The sequence below is a fragment of the Clinocottus analis genome, unplaced genomic scaffold (genome assembly GCF_023055335.1).
Source record: "Clinocottus analis isolate CAN_PGR_092001 unplaced genomic scaffold, fCliAna1.0.p SCAF_10, whole genome shotgun sequence".
Lineage (NCBI taxonomy): Eukaryota > Metazoa > Chordata > Actinopteri > Perciformes > Cottidae > Clinocottus > Clinocottus analis.
Window position 1 is genome coordinate 3,821,447 of NW_027175821.1, and position 26,000 is coordinate 3,847,446.

General features: G+C 43.3%; 3 protein-coding genes across 8 annotated transcripts in view; 1 reads left to right on the plus strand and 2 right to left on the minus strand.

The window, feature by feature from the left end:
* The window catches only part of gpc3 (glypican 3), a 95,279-nt gene extending 89,908 nt beyond the window's left edge, over positions 1–5,371 (minus strand). Inside the window, exons 1-2 of one of the 3 annotated variants that reach the window (XM_068582977.1) lie at positions 2,100–2,230; positions 1,402–1,487 (exon numbers count right to left, since the gene is read on the minus strand). Coding sequence is in view for 1 of the 3 variants with exons in the window: in XM_068582958.1 (XP_068439059.1) it covers positions 4,956–5,115 (160 nt within the window). In the remaining 2 variants the exon portion in view is untranslated. Of the gene's footprint in view, positions 1–1,401; positions 1,488–1,587; positions 2,231–4,955 lie in introns of those variants that run through there. The other 2 variants (XM_068582967.1, XM_068582958.1) reach the window with 2 other exon arrangements.
* phf6 (PHD finger protein 6) lies at positions 1,306–25,839 on the plus strand. 4 transcript variants are annotated; one of them, XM_068583019.1, is made up of 12 exons: positions 1,306–1,523; positions 2,077–2,198; positions 21,003–21,167; positions 21,745–21,812; positions 22,887–23,020; positions 23,101–23,147; positions 23,261–23,421; positions 23,508–23,651; positions 23,758–23,862; positions 23,956–24,089; positions 24,474–24,603; positions 24,968–25,839. In XM_068583019.1, exons 3-11 carry the CDS (start codon positions 21,077–21,079, stop codon positions 24,601–24,603), a joined length of 1,014 nt encoding a protein of 337 aa, XP_068439120.1. In that variant the 5' UTR covers positions 1,306–1,523; positions 2,077–2,198; positions 21,003–21,076; the 3' UTR covers positions 24,968–25,839. The 4 variants fall into 4 exon arrangements, with proteins under 4 accessions (XP_068439120.1, XP_068439103.1, XP_068439094.1 ...); XM_068583002.1 differs by lacking the exon at positions 1,306–1,523 and having other exon boundaries at positions 2,179–2,198; positions 21,711–21,812; XM_068582993.1 differs by lacking the exons at positions 1,306–1,523; positions 2,077–2,198 and adding an exon at positions 18,674–18,806 and having other exon boundaries at positions 21,711–21,812.
* Positions 13,498–17,216, minus strand: cab39l1 (calcium binding protein 39, like 1). The gene is made up of 9 exons (XM_068587542.1): positions 16,713–17,216; positions 15,973–16,121; positions 15,713–15,877; positions 15,381–15,499; positions 14,464–14,632; positions 14,317–14,376; positions 14,168–14,233; positions 13,924–14,067; positions 13,498–13,808 (listed from the first exon to the last, which is right to left on the minus strand). Exons 2-9 carry the CDS (start codon positions 16,087–16,089, stop codon positions 13,617–13,619), a joined length of 1,032 nt encoding a protein of 343 aa, XP_068443643.1. The 5' UTR covers positions 16,090–16,121; positions 16,713–17,216; the 3' UTR covers positions 13,498–13,616.
* Positions 25,840–26,000: the final 161 nt, after the last annotated feature.

A 26,000-nucleotide genomic window follows, 5' to 3' on the forward strand; every position in this document is an offset into this window, starting at 1 on the left:
CATCATCACACACACACATACACACACACACACAGTGAGAAGAGATAGAATGTGATACTTCCCCCAGTCAAATCCCAGCAAGCCATCCTCAACATTTAAGTTCATCAATCTTTCATTGGCGGGAGGCCTCGACGCAGAACTCGTGTTACAGGCCCTGTTTCGCTTTTACTCGCCAACTCTTTCGCGGGCACAAGGTTCAGCAGATCTGACTGAAAACCTTCAACGTCTTCTGTATCCATTAATGACAAGAATGCATTATGGATGACCAAAAAAAAAAGGGGGGACCAAAAATGTACCAAGTATGTGAGAAGTGGCTGCATATTTCATGATTTTGTAAAAATGTAAAACAAAAGCTCATTAGGGCAAAAGTGGAAGAGCTGGGATTTATGAAAATTCTCCCTAAAGTGCAAGCCTGGTGCCATAACTCTGTCTCATTCAAGATATTACCTTTTAAATTTTCATGCATCGATTATCGTCGGGAACGATAAAGGACGATCCAATGTCATCGCTGGATATAAAGGACGGCATAAAATGCTGGACACATGCCTGGAAAGTTTAGTATGTGTCACATTCTTTCTTCTTCTTTTTTAAAGACAGCAAATATTTCCGGTGAAAAAACAAGGATGAAATATATTCAGGTATATATTGTGACTTAACACGTTTTTGGAGAATTGAGAAACATTTTGCAACAGCTACTTGTATGTGGTACTGCACACCTGTGAACAGCTTTTTTGAGGAGATACATGTCCTCAAAAATGAGTGAAAGCTAACGAATGTGATCATTGTTGATGATGTAATATTTGGTAATGCAGCTACATTATTCCTGCAGGCCCACTGAAAGACAATGCATCAATATTTCATTATCTCAGTGATTCCCAACCAATTTGGACAGACTTTAATCTCATTTTTGCTAATTTTCTTGCAATTTACTGGACTTTATCCTGAAAATAATATAACATAAAAGATGACCTTTTAGTTTTTTTGTTATTCAACAGGTGTTAAACACCTGTTAAAATATGCAACAGATAAAAATCAAGCCACAAAGGTTATTTGAGGTCCTCACCAAAACACCTGCCATGACGTTGTGTCTCGCACACAAGCTGATTTGACTGAAAAAATATAACAATCCAAATACAAAAGTATTATTATTCATCAATCTATCGAGCGTCACATTCAAATTAACTACTAGCTAAATGATACATTCAAGGACATCGCGCTGTTGAGGCCTCTCTTTCACTCTTCATTTAAAGTATGTGGATGAAGGACTTTTACTGTACAATATTCATAGTTTTTCTATTATTGATAGTGAATGGTTTTACTATGAGTCTTCTACTGTAAATATACTAATATTCCCAAAAAGAGAAAGGCTAAATCACAAAAACCGCGCCTAAAAAAACTCACCTAGGTCGCACCGGAAACATCGGTGAAATACTTAGCAAGCTAGTTTCCGAGCTCCCTGTATTTGTGGCTTGTTTTGACATGAGGACCTGCATACAAAGTAGACACGGACTTCATTAGCAGAGGTAATTAACCGTATCGGTGTTATAAGTCAGTATCAAGTCATACACAAAATACAGTGTTACTCACGGGGGAAATACTCTGTGGGAACGTCTGCTTCCTGTTAGCTAATGCTAGCAGTTTGCGGCTGTCAGCTAATGCTAGCTGTATGTGGCTGTTAGCTAATGCCTGCTGTCTGAGGCTGTTGGCTAATGCTAGCTGTATGTGGCTGTTGGCTAATGCTAGCTGTCTGAGGCTGTTGGCTAATGCTCGCTGTGTGTGGCTGTTAGCTAATGCTAGCTGTATGTGGCTGTTGGCTAATGCTAGCGGTATGTGGCTGTTGGCTAATGCCAGCTGTCTGCGGCTGTTAGCTAATGCTAGCGGTATGTGGCTGTTGGCTAATGCTAGCTGTCTGAGGCTGTTGGCTAATGCTCGCTGTGTGTGGCTGTTAGCTAATGCTAGCTGCCTTCGGCAGTTTTATTCAGCGTCCATGTGAAGTTACGTTAATTTATCCAGCAGAATGTGACGTTAGATTCATTTATCCAGCAGCATGTGACGTTACGTCCATTTATCCAGCAGCATGTGACGTTAGCAGGCTGTACCTCCATCACCCAGCAGCAGGAGGGGAGCCTGTAATTGTGAGTCGGGCCCGCTGCAGACGACACGCTGGACTTGAAAGCTTCGTTCACGCTCGAGCGCAGGTGAGCTAGTTACACGCACCGTGCAAAAGGCGTCAGTCTGACTTACCCCCACCCCGGCGGTTAAAGCATAGAGGTGTTCACTTGTTCATTCAAAGTTAAGTAATATTGAGCTTGCTAAAAATATATGCGAAGGACATATCCACACACACGGGCCTAGGATACACACAGACAGAGATTCATGGCTTTATCGTTCGATGTAAAACTTCCTGTGGCACACTCAAGGCCACCCGTCCTCTCACGGGCCTCGCTAAATGTGTGATGTGTGGGGACGTGTTTTTTTTAAAGCCTAAACACTATCAAATTGATTTACAATTTAATGTGTTGCAACCTAGTTCTCCCTCACTGGCAGCACTTTGTTTAGGCATTAAGTCCTGCATTCACAGCCCATTACATTTTACTACACCAGCTCTTAAAGAGGGTCCTAAGATCCCTCTGGACTGTGAGGGTTTGTAGGAGGTCTGCGTGTAAGGGAATTGTTGAATATCCGCATGATGTCAGCACATTGGGAATGAAAGAGGGAGGCCCTTTATCTTCATATGTTTATGTCTTGCTGTTCCTACACTGCATGGTGTCTATATCAATGAATCACATATAGTGATGACAGCACTGTGTGGCTCAATTGCACAAATGTTAAAACCTTACATGCTCTTTTTCTTGTGCATAAAGACAGTCTACTTGGGCATTTTATAATAAGTGTGTTTGGTAGACATTTCCTTTCCTCTCGTTGTGGCACTGCAGTTTGTGTACTAACAGTCTCAATGGGAGAAAAATCAACATTCATTCATTTGAATGTATTTATTTCTCCTAAATCCTGTATCGAAGTGCATCGATGTAGTAACCCCTCTTCTTCACCATCATCATTTGATGAAGATGGCAAAATGTAGAAAATATCATAAAACGTTTTTATTATGCCATGGGCTATGCATGAACACATTTATATTAATTGTGTTATGCCTTAAGGGTCAGTCAGAACCCAGAGAGGTGCAACTCCCTTTTAGAACAAACTCCAAAGCAGAATAAAAAAAAATGGGCTTAAGCTTTGATATCCAAGACATTAGTCATGCATCATTTATCCTCATAATGCATTTCCATTTATTTCAAACTAAGCGGGAAATAAATCAGATTATATCAAGACGATAAAACAAAGATTGACTCGTGTTCGTTGAGCTGCCTCCAGGATCTGAAACAGAACAAAAAAGCGACTCGACGGGTTTTTCAAACCGGTGTTCAACATCAATCTAAATATCTCGCTCTGTGATGTGTCGCGTTACCATCGGCCACTTGATGAAGCGCTGTAGCACCACGCTCACTTCATAAAACCAGCAATCACGCTGCAGCAGAGGAGCCGCGGGCGTCTGGGGGAAACGTGTAAAGCAAAGTAGCTCTTAACATGCGAGGAGGGATTGTCCCCTCGGCTGACTGTGGATTGATTTCCAGTGTGAGTAATGGGTTTGAGCTGCATGGTGTGCAGGCTGTCCGGCTCTGGCTGACCAGGCAGTGAAGGTGCACAGCCGGGCTGCTCTGCCTTTTTAGATATGATATGCTATGAGGATGGAGGGGAGGGTTAAATATATATCTTGGCCTGCCACGATGACTCTGGCAAGATACAAATGAACGATTGTCTGTGATTAAAAATGTATGCACGGAGAGATGTAGGGCGCACTGGTGGAAGCCGCGCGTGCGCCCGCGGATGGGGAGAGATTGATAGCGGGATGGATTGAGCGTGACATAAAACGCGCTTCAAAGTGCGTTGCACGTCTTTTCTATGCCGTTTGATTTGAGTTTGCGAGAATTGCATGCTGAGGAAAGCTGTTAACCTGAACCACTTGCCCCCCGCGTGCTGACATGACACTACAACATCCAATTAACATTTGCAGCTGGCTGGTGGTTCAGCCACATGAGAGGGGGTCTCTGGATCAGAACGCGTGCAACAGGCTCCGGCAGCGCGCAGACGTGCTGTGTTCTGCAAAAAATACAAAATAGGACAGGGAGGGGATGGGGGATAACCTCCATCTCCCAAAAAACATCTGAATTCCCCTCCATCAGTGTGCTTTTCATCGCGTCTCTGAATTCAAACAGACTCTTCTTTCCCTCCTCGGAGGCAGACTCGCTGACATTTGAGCTCCAAAGGGAGAAGCAACGACCTCTTTGGAAAGCTGCATCCGTTACGCATGTGTTCGCAGGCCGGTCACAATTCACCCCACAGCTCTCTACTCGAGATCCTATGACAACGTGGAACAAAGGACTAGCTTGAGCACGGCTTATTAATCAACTCTCAGGAAGAAAGAGTGCTCCTTTTTTTATTACATATCAGTCCATAATCATCATCATCTAAAGAACAGAAAGCCTCAAACTTAACATAAGATGAATACCCCGTACAACAAACACATGCTGCTGTAACATCTTCTATCCATGTTTCTAAAGCACCGACCAATCAAAGTTGGGTTCCTTGGCTCCACGTTTGGATCGATACCGGAGCCAATCGATTCTGTAAGCTTGTTATTTAACTGTTAACTGGTGGCTTATAATTCAACCTGCATTCTTAACAGGATGCTTAACTGGCCAATAGATTTTCTTTATCTCTTCCAGGACAGGTTGGGAAACGTTCAGAAGGCGGGATGGATAGTCTAGGTGTGTGTAATTGATTTGGAGTATAAATCCATGTTTAACGCAAAGAAGTGAAATCAATCTAAGGATGCGTGCGTAAAATCCTGCGGAGCTCCAACATGCACAAGCTTTTAAGTGGAGGACAGTTACCTGACACCGGGGTTTCGGGGACCCACTTGGAGCCCGGATGCAGAGACTGGAACACCGTGCGCACCTCCTGACAGCTCGGCACCTGTCCGCCGGGCAGCGGGAAGAGCTGGAGGAAGGCGCACAGGAGGAGCGCGCCGCGGAGCGACGGAGCGAGCAGCATGGCAGGCGAGCGCGGCGTTTCTTAACCGGGAGAGACCGGGCGGAACGGAGCGACGAACGGCGGAGATTAAACTTTAAAAAAAAAACAACGTTCAAAAGTTACTGGAGCATCTCGCGTTGCCGCGGACGAGGTGAGGCTGCGGCTTCCGGATCAGCATCCTCGCGCTCTCTCCCTTTCCCACCGACCCCCTTCAACGGTCCGTAAACTGCACTCCCGACGCTGAGAACTTAAGAGTCCCTCTTCACTTGCGGCTCTGACTCTCAGCTCGCTGCACAGACCGACGAGCCCCGGATACATGTGCGCGCCCCCAATACCCCCCCACCCACCACCACCCAAAAAAAAGCGCGCGCCACAGAATGAACCTGCGCCTATTTAGAGCTCCCCTCTCCTATCGAGCTGATACATTGGCTGCAGGAGTGGAGATACAAGGGGAGTAGTGTGGCTCACGAGCAGCTCGATGGATGGCTGTTGGTGTGTGTGTTTGTTAATAGGATGCATCCTGAGGCAGAAGAAAGATGACACGCAAGCGTCGGATATAATCTGAAAATGAGCTTTTATTGTTCAACCACATGGGGAAAAAAGTGTACAGGAAGCAATCCGATATGTGCATAAACCGAGCAAAAGTGACCATCAACATCCTCCTCTTGTCCTAGATAATTACATCAATCTGATCCAAACATTTCCTAATGGCATTTCATTTTTGCACCACTTATTCCATCCCCTTCTCATCCGGACTGGACATCTATTCCACTTCCACTCAGCTCCCATGGAGCCAATACAGCTGAAATGGTGACACCTAGTGTTCAGTGTGCATGTGAGGCCCAAACTTGGAGCGTATCCTCTGCAGATAGAGCAGAGTTCATATTCACAGCCATCCTACACAACTCCCTTGCTCCTTCACACACACATTCTAACACACACACACACATGTGTTCACAACATCTGGCGGCTTGCAGATGGATACTGTGCAATTTCTTTAGATTTTTGTCTAGCATTGAAATTGTGAAGTCATCCACCTGAAAACAGCAAGACAAGCAGTAATGTAAACAAACAACAACCCCACAAGCCTTAATGTTTGCTGCCTGTAGAGTCTAATATTACTGCAACAAGGAGGAGGAGGGGGTGGCGGGTAACAGCTGCTCTCTTGTGCCTGCGGTGAATACGATTCTTCGTCTTTCAAGTGTTCATCAAAGCTTGGAACAACAGAAAACAACACAAACAAGAACTTCTTTTGGCTGCGTGTCTGAGAAACGGAGAGCTTTGCATGGATTTGCACAGCAGAGACTGGCAGAAGCTGACGGCAAACCAACAAAACTCTCCGTGAAACCCACATGAGTTCCACCTGCAAGCGGGGGAAAAAAAAAACAGAGCTGACGTGTGCATGAGGGAAGGTGACCGGCAATACCTGAAGTGCACAAACTGCAGTAGATCCGTGTGCACTACCTGCACTGTGAGCACTTTGGGACTGCAAAGTCGACGGCACGTTCAGGGGCCCCTTACACTGCATGTATTTAATGTGAACACCTTTTTTAAGAAGAATCTGCTCCGTGCACCTTCTGTCTGTGTGACCCGTGAAGGTTTCTAGGAACAAAACTAGCCACAGAACTAAAACATATCAGACGTAAAGCATTTCCATTTGTTTTCAGTGCAGATGTTGTGGAGAATATTGGAGCCCTCCAGCCAGAAGGAGCAACTAGGGCAGTAGATACTGAGCTACTTCACTAACTACACTAGATGCACCTTAGCTGGAGGACCGCGAGCGCTGTGGGGGGATGGGCGGGGGATTGTGACGTGCCGGATTACTTCCAACTCCTCCGTGGCGAGACGCTCCCAGTCTGCAGCGTCTGAAAACAGAACCAAAATCAATTGATTTTGCGATGGAGACAAATTTTGAAACCGATCCCCAGAACTCAATAGAGAATGAATACTTTCTCTGCAGCCATGCGGCGGTTAGCCGAATTAAACACGATACGAGCAGGGAGGACTTCTTCTACATCTTCAAGCGCTGCAAAGCATGAAAAAAGTGCTCATTAAAATAACATCAAACTTTGGAAAAGCAGAATAATTTCTGAATTTCAAAATTGGATATGGACACTTGATCCATCGGTACGTGAAAACTTCAGATATTAGAAAAAAATGACCATCTGATATGAATATTTAAAAAGCACATATCAGGAAGTCTAGGAAGATGTTTAATAGTCTTTATCTGATTAATAACCGTGATTTTAGGTGTCAGACTGAAGGAAATTTGACATATTCAACAGTCCTTGTGAAATATGGTAATGTTAAGCGACTCAAACTGGTCTGGTCACATACAAGCACCTGGACATTTGATTTAAGTACTGAAGTAAATGCATTTAGTTTACCCTCCACCATTAAAAACTACACAACACAACAAATCTTCATCTATTGTAGGATGCACGAAATCCCAGACTGTTCAAACATAACGGTTGATGCCACACACGCACATACATATACATACACACGCACGCACACACACACACACACACACACACACACACACACGCTTCAGTTTAAAAAAAATAGGAGCACAAAAAGTTACAATATAGTTCATAATGCAGCCCCCTTCCCCTCCCTAACTTGTTATTATTCTCTTATATACTGCATATTATGGGATGTACCAGAGCTACATGAGGTCGTGTGTGTGTGTGTGTGTGTGTGTGTGTGTGTGTGTGTGTGTGTGTGTGTGTGTGTGTGTGTGTGTGTGTGTGTGTGTGTGTGTGTGTGTGTGTGCGCGCGTGCAGCTTCAATAAAGTGGCGCCAACAGCGGCTTGAGATGCCACGATGAGCGTGTCGGCTCAATTAAATAATGATCTCAATCACATCCGCGTTTATTCGGTGACGTAGCCGCAGCCGCAGCTGTCGAGCGGCGGGTGGATGGATTTGTAACACTTTGCGGATTAATAAAATAGAGCCCGCACGAGCCCGATGTGCCGCAGCAGCGACGCCATAACAAAAGACTCGAGCGGAATCAACTTTTGCTCAACTAAAAGTTATTGGGACTCCACTTGCAGTCAGTTTGAACACGTACAGATTATTATTAAAACAATGCATTATATTACAATACATATGAATACACACTATGTTGTTATTTAACATATCTGACCAAGAGAAACACGCACACGCAAACACTTTGGAATATTTAAACTTTTTTTTTATTTTTTTTAACTAAAGCACTACAAGACCACGTGCGTTAATCTGCGTTAGAATAGAGATTAAAAACCTCCACTGTTGACAGCCTACCTTTTTGCCTGGAGGTTTTATTCTATCGAGTGACTGCATCCTGCTTCCCATCCTGCAGAAAAACTCCCAATATTGCCAACCACGTACCTTGCACCACGCAGATGTTGTACCCTCCGCAGCCCTCTTTTTTGCGCCAACAAAAAGTTCTGTCATGCATGAAATTGTGAGAGCATCTTTTCTGGTTGTTTTTCTCTTTGTGGGGGTGGGGAGAGCAGCGCGGGCGACGCTCTCCAAGCGGATGTCGTCCCTAAAAGAAGAAGAAAAAAAAAGAAAAAACTCCTCTTGCAAACAGTTTTTGTGTGTGATGTGTTGTTGTTTTTAAAAAAAGAACTTTCCCCTGCGCCTGGTCGTGGACTGCGCCGCGCTAAAGTTGTGTTGTTGTTGCATGAACCCGCATCTCGCTCATCCATTCGGCGCTTTGCTGGTCAAAAGGAGCCCAGGAGGCTCGTGACCCTGTAACCCCTGTGAAACCCTGCCCCCACGGAGTCTTCTGCACGTCCCTCCACCAGCCCCCCCTTCATGTGTAGACAGATAGCGCTCAGTAATAATGGCCTTTTTGTGTGCGTGTTGTAGTTGTTGTCGCGTTTGAGATGTTTGAAAGATGCAGAGGCTTTTCCTGCAGCATGGTGGCACCTCCTCCGCGGTGAGAACATGGACGCAGCGTTGCCTCACTTGCCTTCTTCCCCGGATGAACTTTAACCTACTTTCCCATACTGCCCTTTTTTTCCCACCCCCTCTCTTTCTCTTTTTCTCTCCATATAGGCTGTTTAAAAGGGGAAAGAAAAATAAACTGCAGCTGCCCATTTTTGATATTCTTCCAGTGTCTCTTGGAGGATTGGTTGTGGTCAGGACGCTTTTGATCTTGTTTGCAGAACATTAAAGGGTTAATTCATGGAAGGGAGATGTTGCATTGTGATTTTAAATGCTGCATTAAATATTTAAATACAAAAAAGGTCTGGAGGAGGAATAATGTATGTTTTCTTTGGGTTTGAATAAATTCACAGGGGTTATAATTGACCTCCAGGCAGACAAAAGGCTGGCGGCCCAGTGAGCAGGCCTCATGGTGGGACCCTCCCAGTAGGGCGGAATGTGTCCCAGTGTTGTGAACTGGGCTTTCAACTGGGAGGAGAGGGGGTTATTTTTAGCAATATGCATTTGCATCACTGGATGCATGTGTTTCGGCAAAAGATGCGAGCGGCGACTCGCTCGTAGTCCAGAATAATATTCTGGAGATAAAAGATACGTTTCAACCTAAACAAGCTAAAAAAAAAAAAATTAAAAAAACATCCTTTCCACTCGTCGGCGACGTCGTAGATCACGTAACCTTTGAGTCTGGGTGAGAACAGAGTTCAAACACATTGTGACCGATGAGTTTCCACGACTTTAAACCAGATTTAGTAAAAGATTTAGTGGAATGAAATGAACAAGTGATAAAATGCAGTATTTAAACTAACAAGCATAGAGTGAGTATATTCTGAGTGTCTTTTTAAAAAAAAGCATATTAATTATTTTAAACTCAGCGTAAATGAACGTCATGAACACATGAATATAACACATTTACTATTCTAGGCCTGGAAATAACTATTTTTAAATCATTTTTTAAGAACTTCTCCAGGTTTTCCATGACCGTAAGAACCTCGTCAGGTTTTCTTTCTATCAAGCAGAATAAAAACTAGACAACCTCGACTGACTAGATCGACATCCTGCAGAGGAACCGCAGGCAGCAGCTCGGATTTTCATCTTCATTTCATCTTTTGACGAGTATTTGATTCCCAAAAATGTTTTTGTCCAACTAACCCACACATTTTAATTAAGGGAACCTGTAAGCTTACACTGCTGTTAGAGACTTAACCTCCACACTCAACCATATTCACATTAACTGAAAACTCCTCGGAATTATATTTTTGTTCCTTTACATATTACTTTTACAATGAATAGCTAAACAAAAAAAAGCACCAGCTGGGGCAGAACCTGCAGCAGGTCCGTCTGAAGTAATGCACGAGGGGAGGATCAATAACATCGCTGCTTCTTTAAGGTTACAAGTGTATATCTTTGTAAATATGAGCTGTAATTGGATCCCAGGCCTCTGATCCTTAAAGTGTCCACTCAACTGTCAAAGCCACACAGAAAATAAATTTGCCATAAAGTTTTTATTTTCATGAATGCTTTCACACTTTGTATCCTTTATAAAGTTATGTACACATTATTCGCTCCCAAGGTAAATAAAGAAAAAATATCCAGAGTGCGGAAAGAAAAAAAAGGTAAAAGGTGGGGGGGGGGAATAAAAGAAAAAAGAAAGAAAACAGAAGGCAACAAAGTAAAAAAGTAAAGCACAACACATTTAAACAGAGAACTCTAAATCATGAAATATATATACTGATCTGAAGGAATTTGTGTTGACGTCTACATATAATCGCCAGTGATTTATAAACTCATATTTAGAGGTAGGGTTAGAGAAACATGAAATGCTTTGTTGATGCAGCTAATATAAATGGGCCGATTGATTCCAACAGCGCCCCCTGGTGGGGCCGCTGTGAACTGCACGCCATGACTGGGCTCAATTTAAAAATCATATTCTGGAGGATTTTTTGAAAATTAAGGTTATTTTCTTTTACACAACAGCCAGATAATCTTGGATATTATTACATTTTATGCAAGCTGTAAGTCTGTTTGTGCTCATGTATATATATATCTATATATATATTAATAATTACTCTGGTGTAAATGGGGTAAGTCCGATGCATTGATGTAGTTTTGAAAAAACTGGTTTTCACATTAAATAATCACACAGGAGTTCACCGACAGGATTCTTTTTCTTTTTTTAAAAGAAACTCAAACACTCTCAGACAAACTCTTATATGAACGGGTGACACGGCGGTGCACTGTGTGCAGGACTTCAGTCTATTTGTGCATAATGTACCACATTCACAGCAGAGTCCCCAAATTAATGTATTGATCCATAAAGGCCTGATGATAACCTTGTGGCTATTTGGTCCAGTGTTCCAAATAGTGATTTTAAAAAAACAAATAAAAAAAAAACAGAACTAATAACCACAACTGAGTGCAGTCTGTTAAAAATATATATTTAAACTCGCAGGATCACCTTCAAGCAGATCGCGGGTGGTGATGGAGCTACACGACACGAGGTGTGGAGGAAATTAACTGGTAACGCATTTGGGACTTGAAATGTACATCTTTAACCTATTTCATATTGACTTTGGTTTTAAAAAAAAAAAAAAAAGAATTCTGGAATTTCACAAGATCATTACGATCCGTTAAATGTCTTTAAATAAGGCAACGTTCATTACAAGGTAAGCACACTGCAATTCATTATGAATTAACGTTTGTGTGGCACCACCCGATGAAATGGTTCAGTTTTAAAAAAAAAAAATCTAGTTTTCTCGTTGTGAAAACCAGGTCGCAGTCCCCGTTCAAGTTTGAACATACAGGTACGTCAAGTTCAGGCATGCATTCAAACCACTGCTGTGTATTTTAAACAGTCAAATAAAATATATCTAGGAAAGAGAAAGAGAACACAGCATTTGCAAACTCAAATCCCATGAGGTATATACTATAGACTGTGCGCTCAGACGTATATCTTGAAATCCCTAAAAGCCATTTCAGTGACAATGGCCGAATTAAGGCAAGTATTTATTTATTTTGAAGAAATGTAACTAATCGGCGATGCGCGTTGAGGGACTCGATGGATTCAGTGCTCGGCAGACAAAAAAAGGTGCATGTTGGGTTGAGGACGCGCTTTCTGATGCATCAAAAAGGCAAGCGACGGGGCGATCCTTTCAAATGTATTATTATAAATCAAATGGACTTTGTATTCTTTGGTGTCAAAAGGAAACAACTGCGTGGATCTAGTTTGTGAAATCAATGTCCATAACCCGTCCGCCTAATTCTCAAAATCCAGCGTAGCAGATGTTCAATAAGCTGTCGAATGAAAAACAAACGAGGGAATTTCTTCAGGAAAAAAAAAAAAGTACTTCCTGCTAAACGTCAGTATGAGGAGTATTTGGCGTGTCCGCTTATTTTAGACAACGCCTCATTCTTTACAGTGCAACATACTTTTTGATGCATCTTCATGGGCAACACCTTTGTGCTAAACTGAAATAAAAAATATATCATTTCTAGCGCTACGCAGAGCTTATGCGGTCAGGGAGAAACGCCTCCATACACCAGGTACTTTAAAACCCATTAATTCATCGTTGGGTAAATCATCGTTTCAAATGAACGGGTCCTATCTCTGCTCGGTGTGTGAGAATGAGATCAATCGGTACATCCTGGCTGTCCATGTTAGCGGTGAATGGATGGGCTGGTACCCTGCAGCGTTATCTGATGCCTTGCTTCTATTTCAGTCACGTAGGCCTCGCTGAGCGGCCTTAAAAAAAAAATAAAAAAAATTCACAGCGCAATTAATTGATTCCTCTATGGTTTTGATTTCCCCTTCCTGTGCCAGCTAATGCATCGACGAGTACAGCACTGCAGGATCATTTGTGACCACTGTAACCTCACGCAATGCAACCTTAAGGACTACCACCTACACATTAAAAAAATCACCAAAAAATTACTTTGTGCTGACCTGGCCAACGTGATCCACGTGTCTCTCTCTGCCAAAGCCGTATTTCTAAGTCCCTGTACAACACAACAGCTTTACAATAAGGCAATAAACCAAACCTATGCAATTAGTTAGACTGAACAAAGTTCAGAGAGAAGGGTTACTGGATGTCCTAAAGTGTTTACCAGGAAGATACATTAGAAAAATAAAGCATGTATATATGCTTCTCCGCAGCTTCTCTATCTCTAAAATATAGACACGTCTCTGAGAAAGACTTTCAAGAACGCATGTTGGCTGTGAAGGGAAGGAGAGGGGGGGTATTTTCATCATTCTACGGTCTCCGTCAGCAACAATGAATGTGGAAAGGGAACAGTTTAAGGTCCTACATTACAAGAATGGACTAAAATGCATTTCATCATCACCAAAGAAGAAGCACTATGGTTTAAATAACAGTTCTTGGCCCACTCAAGTTGCTGGATGGAAATCACCTCCACATCCATGCTAAAAAAAAAAAAAAGAAAGTGAAGAAAGTAATCTTTGCTTTTTTTCCTATATTTTTGTGGTTAATATTCAATTTTAATGAAGCGTGTCTTTTAGACTTTCTCTTAGCCTTCTGCAGCTCCAGCCACCCCTATGCATCTACCACCTGATGGGAGCAGTCGCCTCTGCCACCTTAAGCTTCCTCCGGTGCTGCGGGCCTCTTCAGGTCCCGGATCTGCTTAATCAGATAGTTCTTCTCGTCGCAGAACTGCTCATCCTCCGATCTGTCGGTCTGGAAGTGGCCCAGGAACTCAACGAGTTTGGTCTGGTTCTTCAGCAGGATGTCCAGCACGGGCTGAGTCTTGTTGGGGTTTGCAACGAATACCTTTTGAAAAAAAAAGGGAGCGAGATGATGGGCAATTGGCAAAATTTCAGCTGAAACAGGTAAAACAAAGCAGCATTTCACATATAGTTGCACTTTACGTGTTTTATGAGCACACCTTGAACACATGGAACGCTTCAAACTGGATGTTTCGGCTGTTGTCTCTTAGCAAGTTCATCATCAGCTTCAAGTTCTCCGCTCGACTGATGTATTTTGTCATGACAGTGAAGTTGTGTCTATCCAGGAGAAGTTCCCCAAGGAGCTGAAAAAAACAATATGTTTTTACAACAAAGTTGTTTTTGTATGACCTTGAAAGCTAAAAAAAAAAAGTGATTTGGATCAGGTAGAGCGGTGTAGCTAACCTTCAAAGACTGTCGCTTGGTGACGTAGTTCTCAGAATGCAGGAGCTTCTCGTACTCTGTAAACACCTGGCAGACATGTTGCGAGTATATTAATAAGCACAGCATAAGCATTTGTTTGATTGAATATCAAAACCATGCAGGTGGCTCACCCTGTCATAATTGTTCTCCAGGAAATCTGCACACATGATCTTGTGTCTTGTGAGGAGATCCTGAGAGGCAACAGGAGAGACCAAACGTATTTAACACAAACTGTTGGGATGAAGATGCTGGAACCCAAAAAAGAAACAGCACTGTACCTTGAATGAGGCGAAAGCGTCTGAGGCGATGTCAAAGGTTGAGAGCTCCACGTAACCGAAGAAGCAGTAGAAGTCTTCAGAGAAGAGCACCGTCCGTGCCAAAGGCTCGTGACGCAGGCACTCTCTCAGCATCATTCCACAGTTCAGAGCCACTTCTGGACTCTCATATCTGCACAGGTAATTAACACATGGCAGGCTCGGGTCAAGTCCTTTGCCTCATTGGAATTGAATATATTATAGGTTATAACACAAACACTGTACATGTAACAAACAAAAACAGCAAAAAATTGAAGTCTCTTTAAGGAAAATCTGTCAAACACTTGCACTACTATTAAGGCATTATATTTGAATTTGTACTGATGAACAATCACACGCTTCTAAGTTATGTTTCATGGTGAGATAAGATAGCTGCCAGCCAAAAAAGGAACCTCTAAGCAGAATAATCAACTTTAACATCAATGTTAAATGTCAGGGTTTGATGTCCATAACCGGATGGTCTGCTTTAGAGACGTGACATTTTGGATCAAAAGGTCAAAAACACGGCAAAGTGACAAAGATGGGATTCGATCCACCGACAGCAGCTTCAATGCAATGCAGCTGAGACATGAGGCTCTTTGAGTATGCAGACACTTTTTTTTTTTAGAGCTGTAAAACCGGCAGTGCTATCACTCTCTTCATCAACATGCTTTACCCACAGGTGAATGCAACAAGTTCACGCTCGTTCTTCTGGGAGTTGTTGAAACACATAAGGCGTAATGTGGAAAATCACGTGGCAGGTTGAGGTGAAGTGAAAGAAAAAAAAGTGTTTGAAAAGTGCCTAGGGTTGGACTTAACTTTAGTAGATGTAATTTTACATATAAAGCACTCACATAGGATCATGTATCAAACACTGAGATCCTGTGAAAAGATGAACTTACCCTTTCAGCAGCATGAAGAGGATCTGTTGTTGTGTAGAGATGTATTCTACCGTGGGTGTGCGACTGCCAATCTGACGTCTCACGATATTGCTGAACAAATGAACCACATCCTTCTTCCCCTGTATATATATATTTAAAAAAAAGTACATGGTGGTAAACGGCTGACTGGGTGCTGATGATATGCAAAGACTTTTTTTTCTCCTTCCTTTTGGGCATCGACGTTCAAATCGCTCACGCAGCGTCTGATCCTGATCATTAGGTGTCGGCATTAAAAGATCAATACTTTATACACAAATAAAGTCACTGCAGAAATAAAGTGCATTTTTGCCCACCTCAAAATCAATCCTCTGCAGGTTTGCAATGAGAGCAATGAGGAGGTTGGTGTTGTACAGCTCTTGTGCAAGCTGAGCCACTGCTTCGGTTTGAGGCTCTTTGTCACCTGTTCCGCTAAGTACCTCCTTCAGGGAGGCCAGGTTTTTTGACACCTCCTCTGCGACCTGAAATGTGGAAAAAGAGTGACTGTTACCGTCAGTTGGGGAAGAGAATAAGAGGGGTTTTTTTTAAAGCAAGTAAGAGGCAGTCCATAGCCGACCTTTTCACACTTTTTGCTGTCTCCAGCATCCATCTTTTCCATGTAGGCCACATTCTCCTTTAAACTCCTCACTATGTCAGCTGGACTCTTCTGAGACTTCCCAAAAGGAAAAGGCATGACTGGACACTGGTAATCCAAGCCCCAAATCTCTGTAGAAATACAACACTGGTTCAAGTCACGATTATATGCAAGCAATTCAACTTCCTGTACCTTTTTTGCATCAGGAAATGGCTGAAAAAAAGCTCTCACCTGAAGGAAGCAACAAGACGGCCAAGTTAGTTGGACCGCTTTACTGAGAACCGAGTCTCCAAAGTTACGCCGGTGCGTTAACCTACAGTGTTAAAGACCATGACAGCACGCGCAGCTAGCTAACACCGCTAACCTTACTTTAGTTGTCAAAGATAATGCGGGTAGATTAGCGCGAAAGTAACACTTTTACAATACGTATCGCCCTCGGTTACTAGTTTGTCAAAAAGTTAGCATTAGCCCGGGCGAATAAAATGCGAACTTTTCTACCCGGAACGAGGATGTAACGGAGAAGAAAAAGAGACGGCAACAATGTCAACGTTGGAGCAAATGTTCAGCAGCAAAGTTGAGCTAGCTTGTGACCTAGTTAGCGGTAGCGAGAAGCAAGAAAAGCAGCGTCGGTCGGTCGGCAGGCGGACAGCCGAAGGGACGTCACCGTGGAAAACACACACCGCACACCGCTGAAACATCCAGGTGAAGCTGTCAGGACTCACCGAGGAGGGAACTCAGGTTCCGAAGCTGAAGGAGGCTCGGCGGCTAAAGGTTAGCTAGCGGGCTAGCAAGTTGTCCCCACTTTCTTTCCCTCCGTTAACGCCTGCTACTTTGAAACGTCTGCGTCGTTGTCTGTAGCCGTCTAACTGTGCTCTAACTGTCGCTACAAGTGGCTCAAAGGGACGACCTTCATAGCGGTGCTGGTTCCTACGAAGCTCTCTACTCGTGACCGTCTGTCACCTAACTTGCTAGCTGCTCTAGTTGTATTGAGAGAGTTGCTGGGCTGGCCCGTCTGACAACTTCATTTCCCTGTTCTCTTCTGGTGAAACTCTCGTCCTCTCCTCATCCCGGGGACACTGGGCGGGTATGTTTTGCTTTAAGAAAATGACTGCCACCGCCGCCGTCCAATCACTTTAACCGAAGGCCAAGTCGTTGGGAACTCCCCTCTCACGTTGTTGGTGCGCGTGTTTCGTGGCTCGCAACGTCCTCGCGGGTGGACAGTTAAAAGATCACAAGCGAAGCCCCGCTAACCGGACTGCCCGGTAACCGTAACCAAGTGCTCCTTCGTTCTCCAGAAACTACAAGGCCAGAAACGGTTCTCTGAATGTGTTATGCTTTGAGACTTATGTGTGCACGGAATTTAACTTTTCTATTGTGTATTGCATGTGTATACTTATTATTAGCATTTGATTTATTAGTAGTTATTTTCTTTATGAGGTCCTCAAGATTCAAGGTTTTTATTTGTCCATTTGTGCTATATACCAACAGTCCAGACACATGGGATTTTTTTTGCCCAGGTCTCTTTGAGTCAGTTATGAAAATAAAAACACACTATAATAAAAAAGAAAAAAATACATAATATGAAAAACACTATTCATACATATGAAAACACTATACATATGTATACTATACTTATATGCATGTATATAAAAATGTATGTACACATTATACTATATACTATACATGCACACTATACACACTACTATATACATACGTACAAGAAATGTATTAGATGTATTTTTTGTGTGTTAAATAACACTTCTAAATAGACTAGGTATATGACATATTTAGATTGTTGGTGCTCATTTCTCATTTTATAGAAGAGGATACCAATGCTCTTCACTTAGAGCTGTCAGTTTAGTCCTGGCCATGCAGTAAAAATGTGCCGCAATCGTTGTATAACTGCCCGAGGCTTTTGATACCATTGATCACAACCATGTAAAATAAGCTGTTTCTTCAATGCTTTTGATTGATCGTCTGGTTCAAATCATATCTTTGTGGTAGAGTTCAAACTTTTGCTGCCAATGGCTTCAGTGTTTTCCACAGGGATCAATCCTATATGTCCTCTGCCGATTACTTTATATAATACCATACTACTATAGTAATCCAATATGTATTATCCATTTTGGTACTGCAATGTCCATATTCATACTGTCACCTGTTCAGCCCATGACCGGATTTAACCTGTCAAGGCCAAAACTTTGCTTTTGGGTAGATGAGCCCCTAATGACCACAACACCCTCTCCGGATTGTGTACACACACACATTCACGTACAGATAACACAAAGGACTACATACATGGACCTTCCTATTTTATTATTGGTTTCATGAATATGAGATACATAAGCATATAAATACATAAAGGCCTTGAGATTATGTATTACTGGGCAAGCACCCACAATTTACAGCTTGTAAACCTGAAATTAACTCTTTTAAAAAATTAAAATCTGACACCACACAAGTGTTTTTCTAATCTCTTTTAAGTCTGCATCCAACATTGTATGTCTGGATAGCCCCACATGATCAATAATAAAACCATTCCCATGAGGTATTTGTTCAAAGCACATTTTCGTCTCCCTCACACGCGTCTTTTCGCTATTAAGACATTTCGACGTACCGCCCGTTCGGCCGACTTGGTCTTTTATTTTGAAAGGCCCGCCCGGAAGTCGCGCTATCTCGAGCGCTGTAGCTAGCTTGATGCTAGTGCGAAAAGCTCACGATCACTTCTGAAGGACGGGAAAGAAACACAGCCACTGCCCCGCAACACTTTCCCCCATCTTCCCCACCGTCTCGGCGCCGTAAGGTAGTGTGAGCAGGTAAGATGTGAGCCGTGCACAGGCGGCGGGAACGACCGCCGCGGTGTTGCGTGGCCCTATTGTCGTCTCGGGCCGTGCTGCTGGCGCACAAGCCGAGCGGCTCTTCCCTTCGTAGGGACACATCACGTATGGCGCTCTTTACTTCGAAACGGTTTGCGAAGACCCGCGCCCGTCATGACAATTTCCCACATTTAAAGGGCAATATTCGCCGTTTTTTTTACGGGTTTCAGCAGGGAACACAATGTCGAAGTGTCATATCTTTCCTTCCCCCCCGACCTTTTATATCCACACATGAAGAGGCCTTTGGGGGGAGATTTTCAGGGCGTTGAGATTTTTTTTAAAAATTTGTTGTCAGTTCTAGCCGAGTTAGTTTGGCGAGGAAAGACACACACACGCACACACACACCCCCTTTCGATTCAAAACTTTGCAGGAGAAATTTTGTGGCACTTTTTTCTTTCTTCCACGTTTCCCCCCCCTCTTCGCTGTTGTCACACATCGACCACGACGCCGCCGTGTGATGCGGGGTTGTGTTGCGGGAGCGTTTTCTTCGAAACCCAGAGGTTAAAATAACGGACATTTGCGGCTATTTACACGGACGAGGGTTGTGCGTTTGCTCCGCCGCTGAGCCGCCGCCGCCGCAGTGAAACCCCGGCCTAGCTATGGAGGCTGCCGTGGCTCTATCGAGGCGTCGCAGCGCACTGCTTTTGAGATTTAAGAAAGGAAAACAAATATACATCCACTTTCATTTCTGGACTATAAAGGATGAAGTACATGCTCTTATTTTTTTGTTCTACCCCTCATGTTTAATACATCCGCCTGCAGCGCATTGTGGAGACATCAAGCAGCTCTCTGCAAATGACAACACATTTTCGCAGATTTGATCTCTTCGCCTATAAACAAGACAGTCAACGATTTGCAACCGATATTGCATCGTTGTTAAGAAAAACGTTGTTTAACGTACACATGCAAAAGGTTTGATACGAAAAAATAAATGCAGCTGAAATGATGCAATAATCAAATCGTCCCAAGCTCCTGGTGATGTGTGTGATTGTGTGTGTTTTTCTCTCTGCTTATCACAACATGCCTTACAGTGAAATAGTGCATATTTCCAGCGATTTCATATTTCTTAAGGAGAATGGGATGGTTTTCAGGTTGGGGCAGACGAGGCGTAACTAGACTATTGGAGCAGACTGTATGCAAAAAAATAGAAAACATGTTGCATCATTTGCAGAAAAAAACACTCATTGGTGGGGTGTTTGCCTGTAATTGGAAGAAGATATGTGAGGTAAACTGGTTTGTCTCCGCTGTCCCTGAGTATATCCTGTTTAGTCTGATTTATACCCGGTTGACTGTCGGTGAAACATACACAGGATCTCACAAAATTCTGATGTTGGTCAGTGTTTTTTTTTTTTTATAACACACTCTGTGGATTTTAGTCGTCCCACCACAGGCCGACACAAACTCTTCACAGCACAGTGGACCACGATGAAGTGGGTTCAGAAGTTGACAAAGTGTCAAGCTGTAGTGCTGTAACAAATGTGTTGTCTCCCTCCCCTGGCGTGTGATCCATCTGAGGCGTTGCTGGCCGTCGTGTTTTTAGGACACAGGACTTTTCTTTGGTGACTTTCATTGCTTTACTTGGAGTAATGGCTTAGTAGCTATAATGGCTACCTATTCGAGGGTTTTATTATGTCAAAAATACTCATTGAGTTGGTGAAAGAGTTAGATTTTCCAGAGTAGAGTTTACTCTTCAATAATTCAACCCGTGAGGGATGCTTCGCCAATGTGAAACCCTGGTTATGAACACATTAATAACTGATTGAACAACTCAAAACTCTGTCATCATGTCAACCACTGTTACCTCATCGTTCCTTTCTTATCTCCTGTTGCTGATGACTATGGGCATCACTGACGTATTGTATTTATTGCAAAAGTTTGAATCCGTCATGAGCTGCGGCTATGAGGAAGATGTACGACAAGTGCATTCATCACATTCATTCACATTCATCCCATTAAAGCTGTTATTCTGACGTTACAGAGGACACAGCCCGGCAGAGTTACTGTACTGAGTACTTTTTTACGATTGTCTTTAACTGCTTTGATGATTTCTATGACAAAGGATCTATCAACCTGTGTAATGTGAAGCTGTCTTGTCCGTCTCACTTTAACACATTTATCTTTTTTTTCTCCTCCAGAGACTCTGTCCAAAAAGAAAGAAGCCTTTTGTCATGTCAGGACAGAAGAAAGGAGCCGCAGCGCGGCTGCTTAAATGTGCCTTCTGCAGAACCAACCGGGACAAGGAGTGCGGGCAGCTGATATTGTCGGACAGCCAGAAGGTGGCGGCCCACCACAAGTGCATGGTGAGGAGAGCACACTGCTCTCGACCTTTGTAGCCTGTGATCCTCCTAGATTAAGGCATGCTCACTTCCAATCGTCACCACTTAGTGCAGCGTAGTGAACAATTCAGCCCAAAAAGACACTTGGGATTTTGTGTTTTTGTTGTTGTGTTACTTGTTCATAAGACTACTAAAGGTCTGCATTTCATAAAGCAAGCAGGTTTTAGAATGAAAAGCAACATTTGTCGAGCCGCAGGAAGTGATTTATCTCGTGTAAATTACTGTTGAAAGGCCCCGATGTGTCTTCCGTCCCCTGGGTAATCCTGACCTCCGGGTTGACAGAACGCCGCTTCGAGGCCTCTGACACACCATTTTCCATTTTCACGATAATTACTGTGGAATCAGTTCAGATGCTGGTCAAACACGCGACATCTATCAGTGTGGAAAGTGGTGCATTGGCAGTGGTCATGAGGGAAATTAAAATGCAGATATTGCACTTCTCATCCTCCGTAATAAAAGACTGCACAAACCAATTTACATTTTTCTGTTAATAAATGTCCCATGCAGCTTTTCTCCTCTGCCCTGGTCACATCTCACTCAGACAGCGAAAACATCGGAGGGTTTTCCATTGAGGATGTGAAAAAGGAGATCAAGAGGGGGAATAAATTGGTGAGTGCCCCCCCCGTTAGAATTTATAATGTGGAAACCATGAATGTATTTCAATTGAAATGTGTATGACTTGTGTTAAAAGCCCCGCACATCCAAACACTTTGCACATATGAGGATATGCAGGAGCTGCTTTATTGAACCGATAATAACTAATGACGGTGATGTTGATGATGCATGCAGTTTTTCTTAATTGTGGTTACCTGTCTGTCCTGTAAACAGAGTGTGTATATATGGATCTCTATTCACATTTACAGAGGTACAGAGGAGGTGTTGTTACTCGCTAGTAGCATTACAGCTGATCCCTCTCATGATTTATCTCATGTTTAATTTGTGAATATCGGCTCTTTTTTCTCTATCTAGTAGAATCTAGAATTCGACATGTTTCGCATGAACAGCTTGTGGCTCATTTCTCAATCTGACAAACTATCAGAAGATAATAACATGCTGCACTTCAATGTATTAATCTATTTTACAGCATGTCTAATTTAATTAGCATTTACATTGCTCTAAATGAATATTACTGGCACACATTATGATTTAGTTACTTTTAGTATCACGGTTCTGGCTCTTGCCATTATATTAACTTCTATTCTGGAAAAGATTACATATTTACAGGTGCAGTGTTTATTTATACACACATCTCTATGTTTATGTTAATTACTATACATATGTATTTATTTTTACTCTCACCCACTAGAGCCTACGCATACATGTTTTTCTTTTATGATAAAGTCCACGTTGAATGTTTTTTTAGATGCTAACAAAACAATATTGACAATGTATCTTCGTTGGGATTCAAGAATGTTCTAATGATATTTTACAGCCTTTTATTATTTGTATTTCTCTGTTTTTGTGTTTATACACACACACACTCACTCACACACACACACACAAACACACACACGAGTCTCAGGCAAGTCGTATTTAGACCCAGACCATAAAATCCCGTTTCACATTACTAATTGCCAAAGCATATGACTAGTTGTCAGCTTCATATCAAAGACTGTGCCTGTGCTTGGCCTGTTTTGTTTTTTCCCTCCTGAAGATGTCGGTGTGTGTTTGCTTCCCCACCAGATGTGTTCCTCGTGCCACCGGCCGGGCGCCACTATCGGCTGTGACGTGAAGACGTGCCGGAGGACGTACCACTATTACTGCGCTTTGAAAGACAAAGCGCAGATCAAAGAGAATCCCTCACAAGGGATTTACCTGTAAGTCCCTGCACAAAAAGATGTTCTTCACTCCTGTTGGATTCAATTCAAATGTATTTGTTTTGTTTTCCCGAACGCAGTGTTTACTGTCGCAAACACCGGGATGCTGCTCAGGATGGCATTCAAGGTAAAGCACGAACATCTGTTGCACCTCTCTACGCTCGCGGGGTCTTTTCTTGGATCTTTCATGAACGGAAAAAGTCCGTCCTAAACACGACCGTCTGTCGGTTTTGTCGACAGATGAAGAGGGAGGCGTGGCCTGTGACTCGGACTCGTCGCCTCCACAAAGTCGGGGAAGAGAGCGGTTTGAGAAAGGCCGAGCCAGGGTCGGCTCCCGTGGCCAATCGGAAGACGCCCGCTCCACTTCCTCGCAGGCTGCAGACGAGGAGAGCTCCTCCCACGTAAGCAATCTGTGCGCCCTGACCGCGGCGGTCTGTCGGCTGTGTTGTCGGCCTGTTTCATGAGCGTTGTCGTCCGTGTGTTCCAGCGGGACAGGTCACCTCTCCGGGCCGGCGTGGGAGACGGCGGCCAGCGCTGCGGCTTCTGTCATGCTGGCGAGGAAGAGAACGAGACGAGGGGCATGCTTCACACCGACAACTCCAAAAAGGTGGCTGCACACTACAAGTGCATGGTAAGTTTGTCGTGTGGGTAGAGAGGGGGGGGGGGGGCTTTTCATACCGCGCACATGCATTCACAGTACTGCCGCTTTTCTCTCGTCCATCTGTGATCCCTCGCAGCTTTTTTCATCGGGCACGGTGCAGCTGACCACCACGTCGCGGGCTGAATTTGGAAACTTTGAAGTGAAGACAGTCATCCAGGAAATCAAAAGGGGGAAAAGAATGGTAGGAAGATTTGTCTGACTTCTATACAGTCTAAAGAGTTTCAGAAAAGCAGCGTGTAATTTTTTGAAAAATTAAATTTTTTTTTTTTTTCAGAAATGCACCCTCTGCACTCAGTTGGGAGCCACCATTGGGTGTGAAATCAAGGCTTGCGTGAAGACCTACCACTATCACTGCGGCCTGCAGGACAAAGCCAAGTACATTGAAAACATGGCGCGTGGCATCTACAAGTGAGCTCAGCTAGCTTTTCGTACTTTAGATTCTCTCTGTATATTTTTCTGTTTAGATTCGGTGTCACTCAACAAAATGCATTGAGTGTGTCATTGAAGCCTGACACGCATGATAAACACATTATCTTCCTCCTAAAACATTCAATACTGTAAATTCTTCATGGTTCACATCGAGGTTATCTAACTTGCAGTCCTCCTTTTCCCAGACTTCAGTATGTTTCTTGTGTATTGAATGTTCATGGCCTTTTAACTCTTTAAGTTTAAACCACATCAGACTGTTAAAATGAGCGCTGGTTGTTGCATTGAACAAATAGCGTCTTGGCTATCATTGTAGTTTGATACTTACAAGCCCCACTGTGTGGATGTGTGTATTTTTTTTAAAAGACTTTACTGCAAGAACCACAGCGGCAACGAGGAGAGGGATGAAGAAGACGAGGAGCGAGAGAATCGCAGTAGACAGAGAGCAGCAAACAACCACGGAGAAACGACGTCAACGCAAGTGAACGGCAACTAGGTGCGTTAGTGGTGGTTGCTGCTGCAACACAAACTATTTCTAAGACGTACAAATTGTCCACCTTTCACGTCAAACATGAGGCGCAATGGGGTCATTATGTCTCCCACACTTAATATTTATAATGCTTTTTATTTTTTTTGTTTTTAATCTTATTACTATTGTTTTTGCACTGGCATCAATAGTACTTCTTCTTCACTCAAAACTATTTTTTTCTTATTTAATTATTTTTCTCTTCTGTTTATTCTTTTTTTCTGTTGCAATCTTTCATCACTCTCTTGCACAATAATTTCCTTCCTGATCAATAAAGTTTTATATCACAATATCTTAATAAACGGTTAACATTTGATCGGTGCCGTCCCTACAGGTCTGTCTGGATGTGTCGCGGAGCGAAACCAGAAGAACTCGAAAGACGAAGGGACAGATATTTTTTTACATTACGTTTTAGATCGCTCACAACGTCGTGGTCGACAAGCTCCCACGAGTCCTTTTTCTCTCTCCACGGTTTCTCCCGGTAAACGGACGCGACGTCCCGGCGTGCGCCGGCCGTCGTCCACACGTGAAACCCTGTCTTGACTCGCCTGGACGAGGCGCTCGCAGACCGGTGGAACCCTGCAGAGCACCGGACTGCTGCCGGATCCACCGAGAGCCACGGCTACTTCTTTCCCAGGAGTCGGCGACGGGGCTCACTTTCAAATACATGTATTGTTTCCGCGAGTAAAAGCTGATGGACTGATCATATGATTGTTGCTCACTGCCCCCCCACCCCCCTCCATCATCGCCTCCTCGCAATTTACATGCCACACTTGCTGAAACAGATGCATTCTGGCTCTTCCTTCGCTTCTCAAAGACTCCCTTTTTAAGAGGAGTCTGTTTGTTACTAGTCACTCTATCAAGTTGTGCAGTTTGATTACCTTGTTTCTGTAATCGCGTCTTAAGAATACTCTTTTCATGTTAGCCTTTCTTTCTTGATATGTAATATTTTGCTACTGTATTATCATTACGAGTAATTTTTGAATATCTGGATTTCAGACAGTCTCGATGACAAGTTTCGCCAGCATGCTCTTGGATTTTCCCTCACTGTTCAAGGTGGTACTCTTTTTTTGATTTAGCTACCAAAGGGCAATGTAGAGCTCTTTAGGGGAGTTGGCCTGACTTAATTTGATGTACTGTTACCTGTATCCCTCCAAATGTACCCATGAATGATCAGAAAATAGAAAAATATTTTTATTTTACATACTTACTGAGTGAGTCTTTTATTTTGAAAGTGTCTGTGGGCCACTGGAAGACACGAGCGGTAAATCGTGGCCGGCCCCGGGATGTTAAAGGTGGGAAAACCTCAGGCGAGGTTTGAAGAGTGAGGAATGTCGCACGAGCTCGGTATCATAGATTTCACAGCA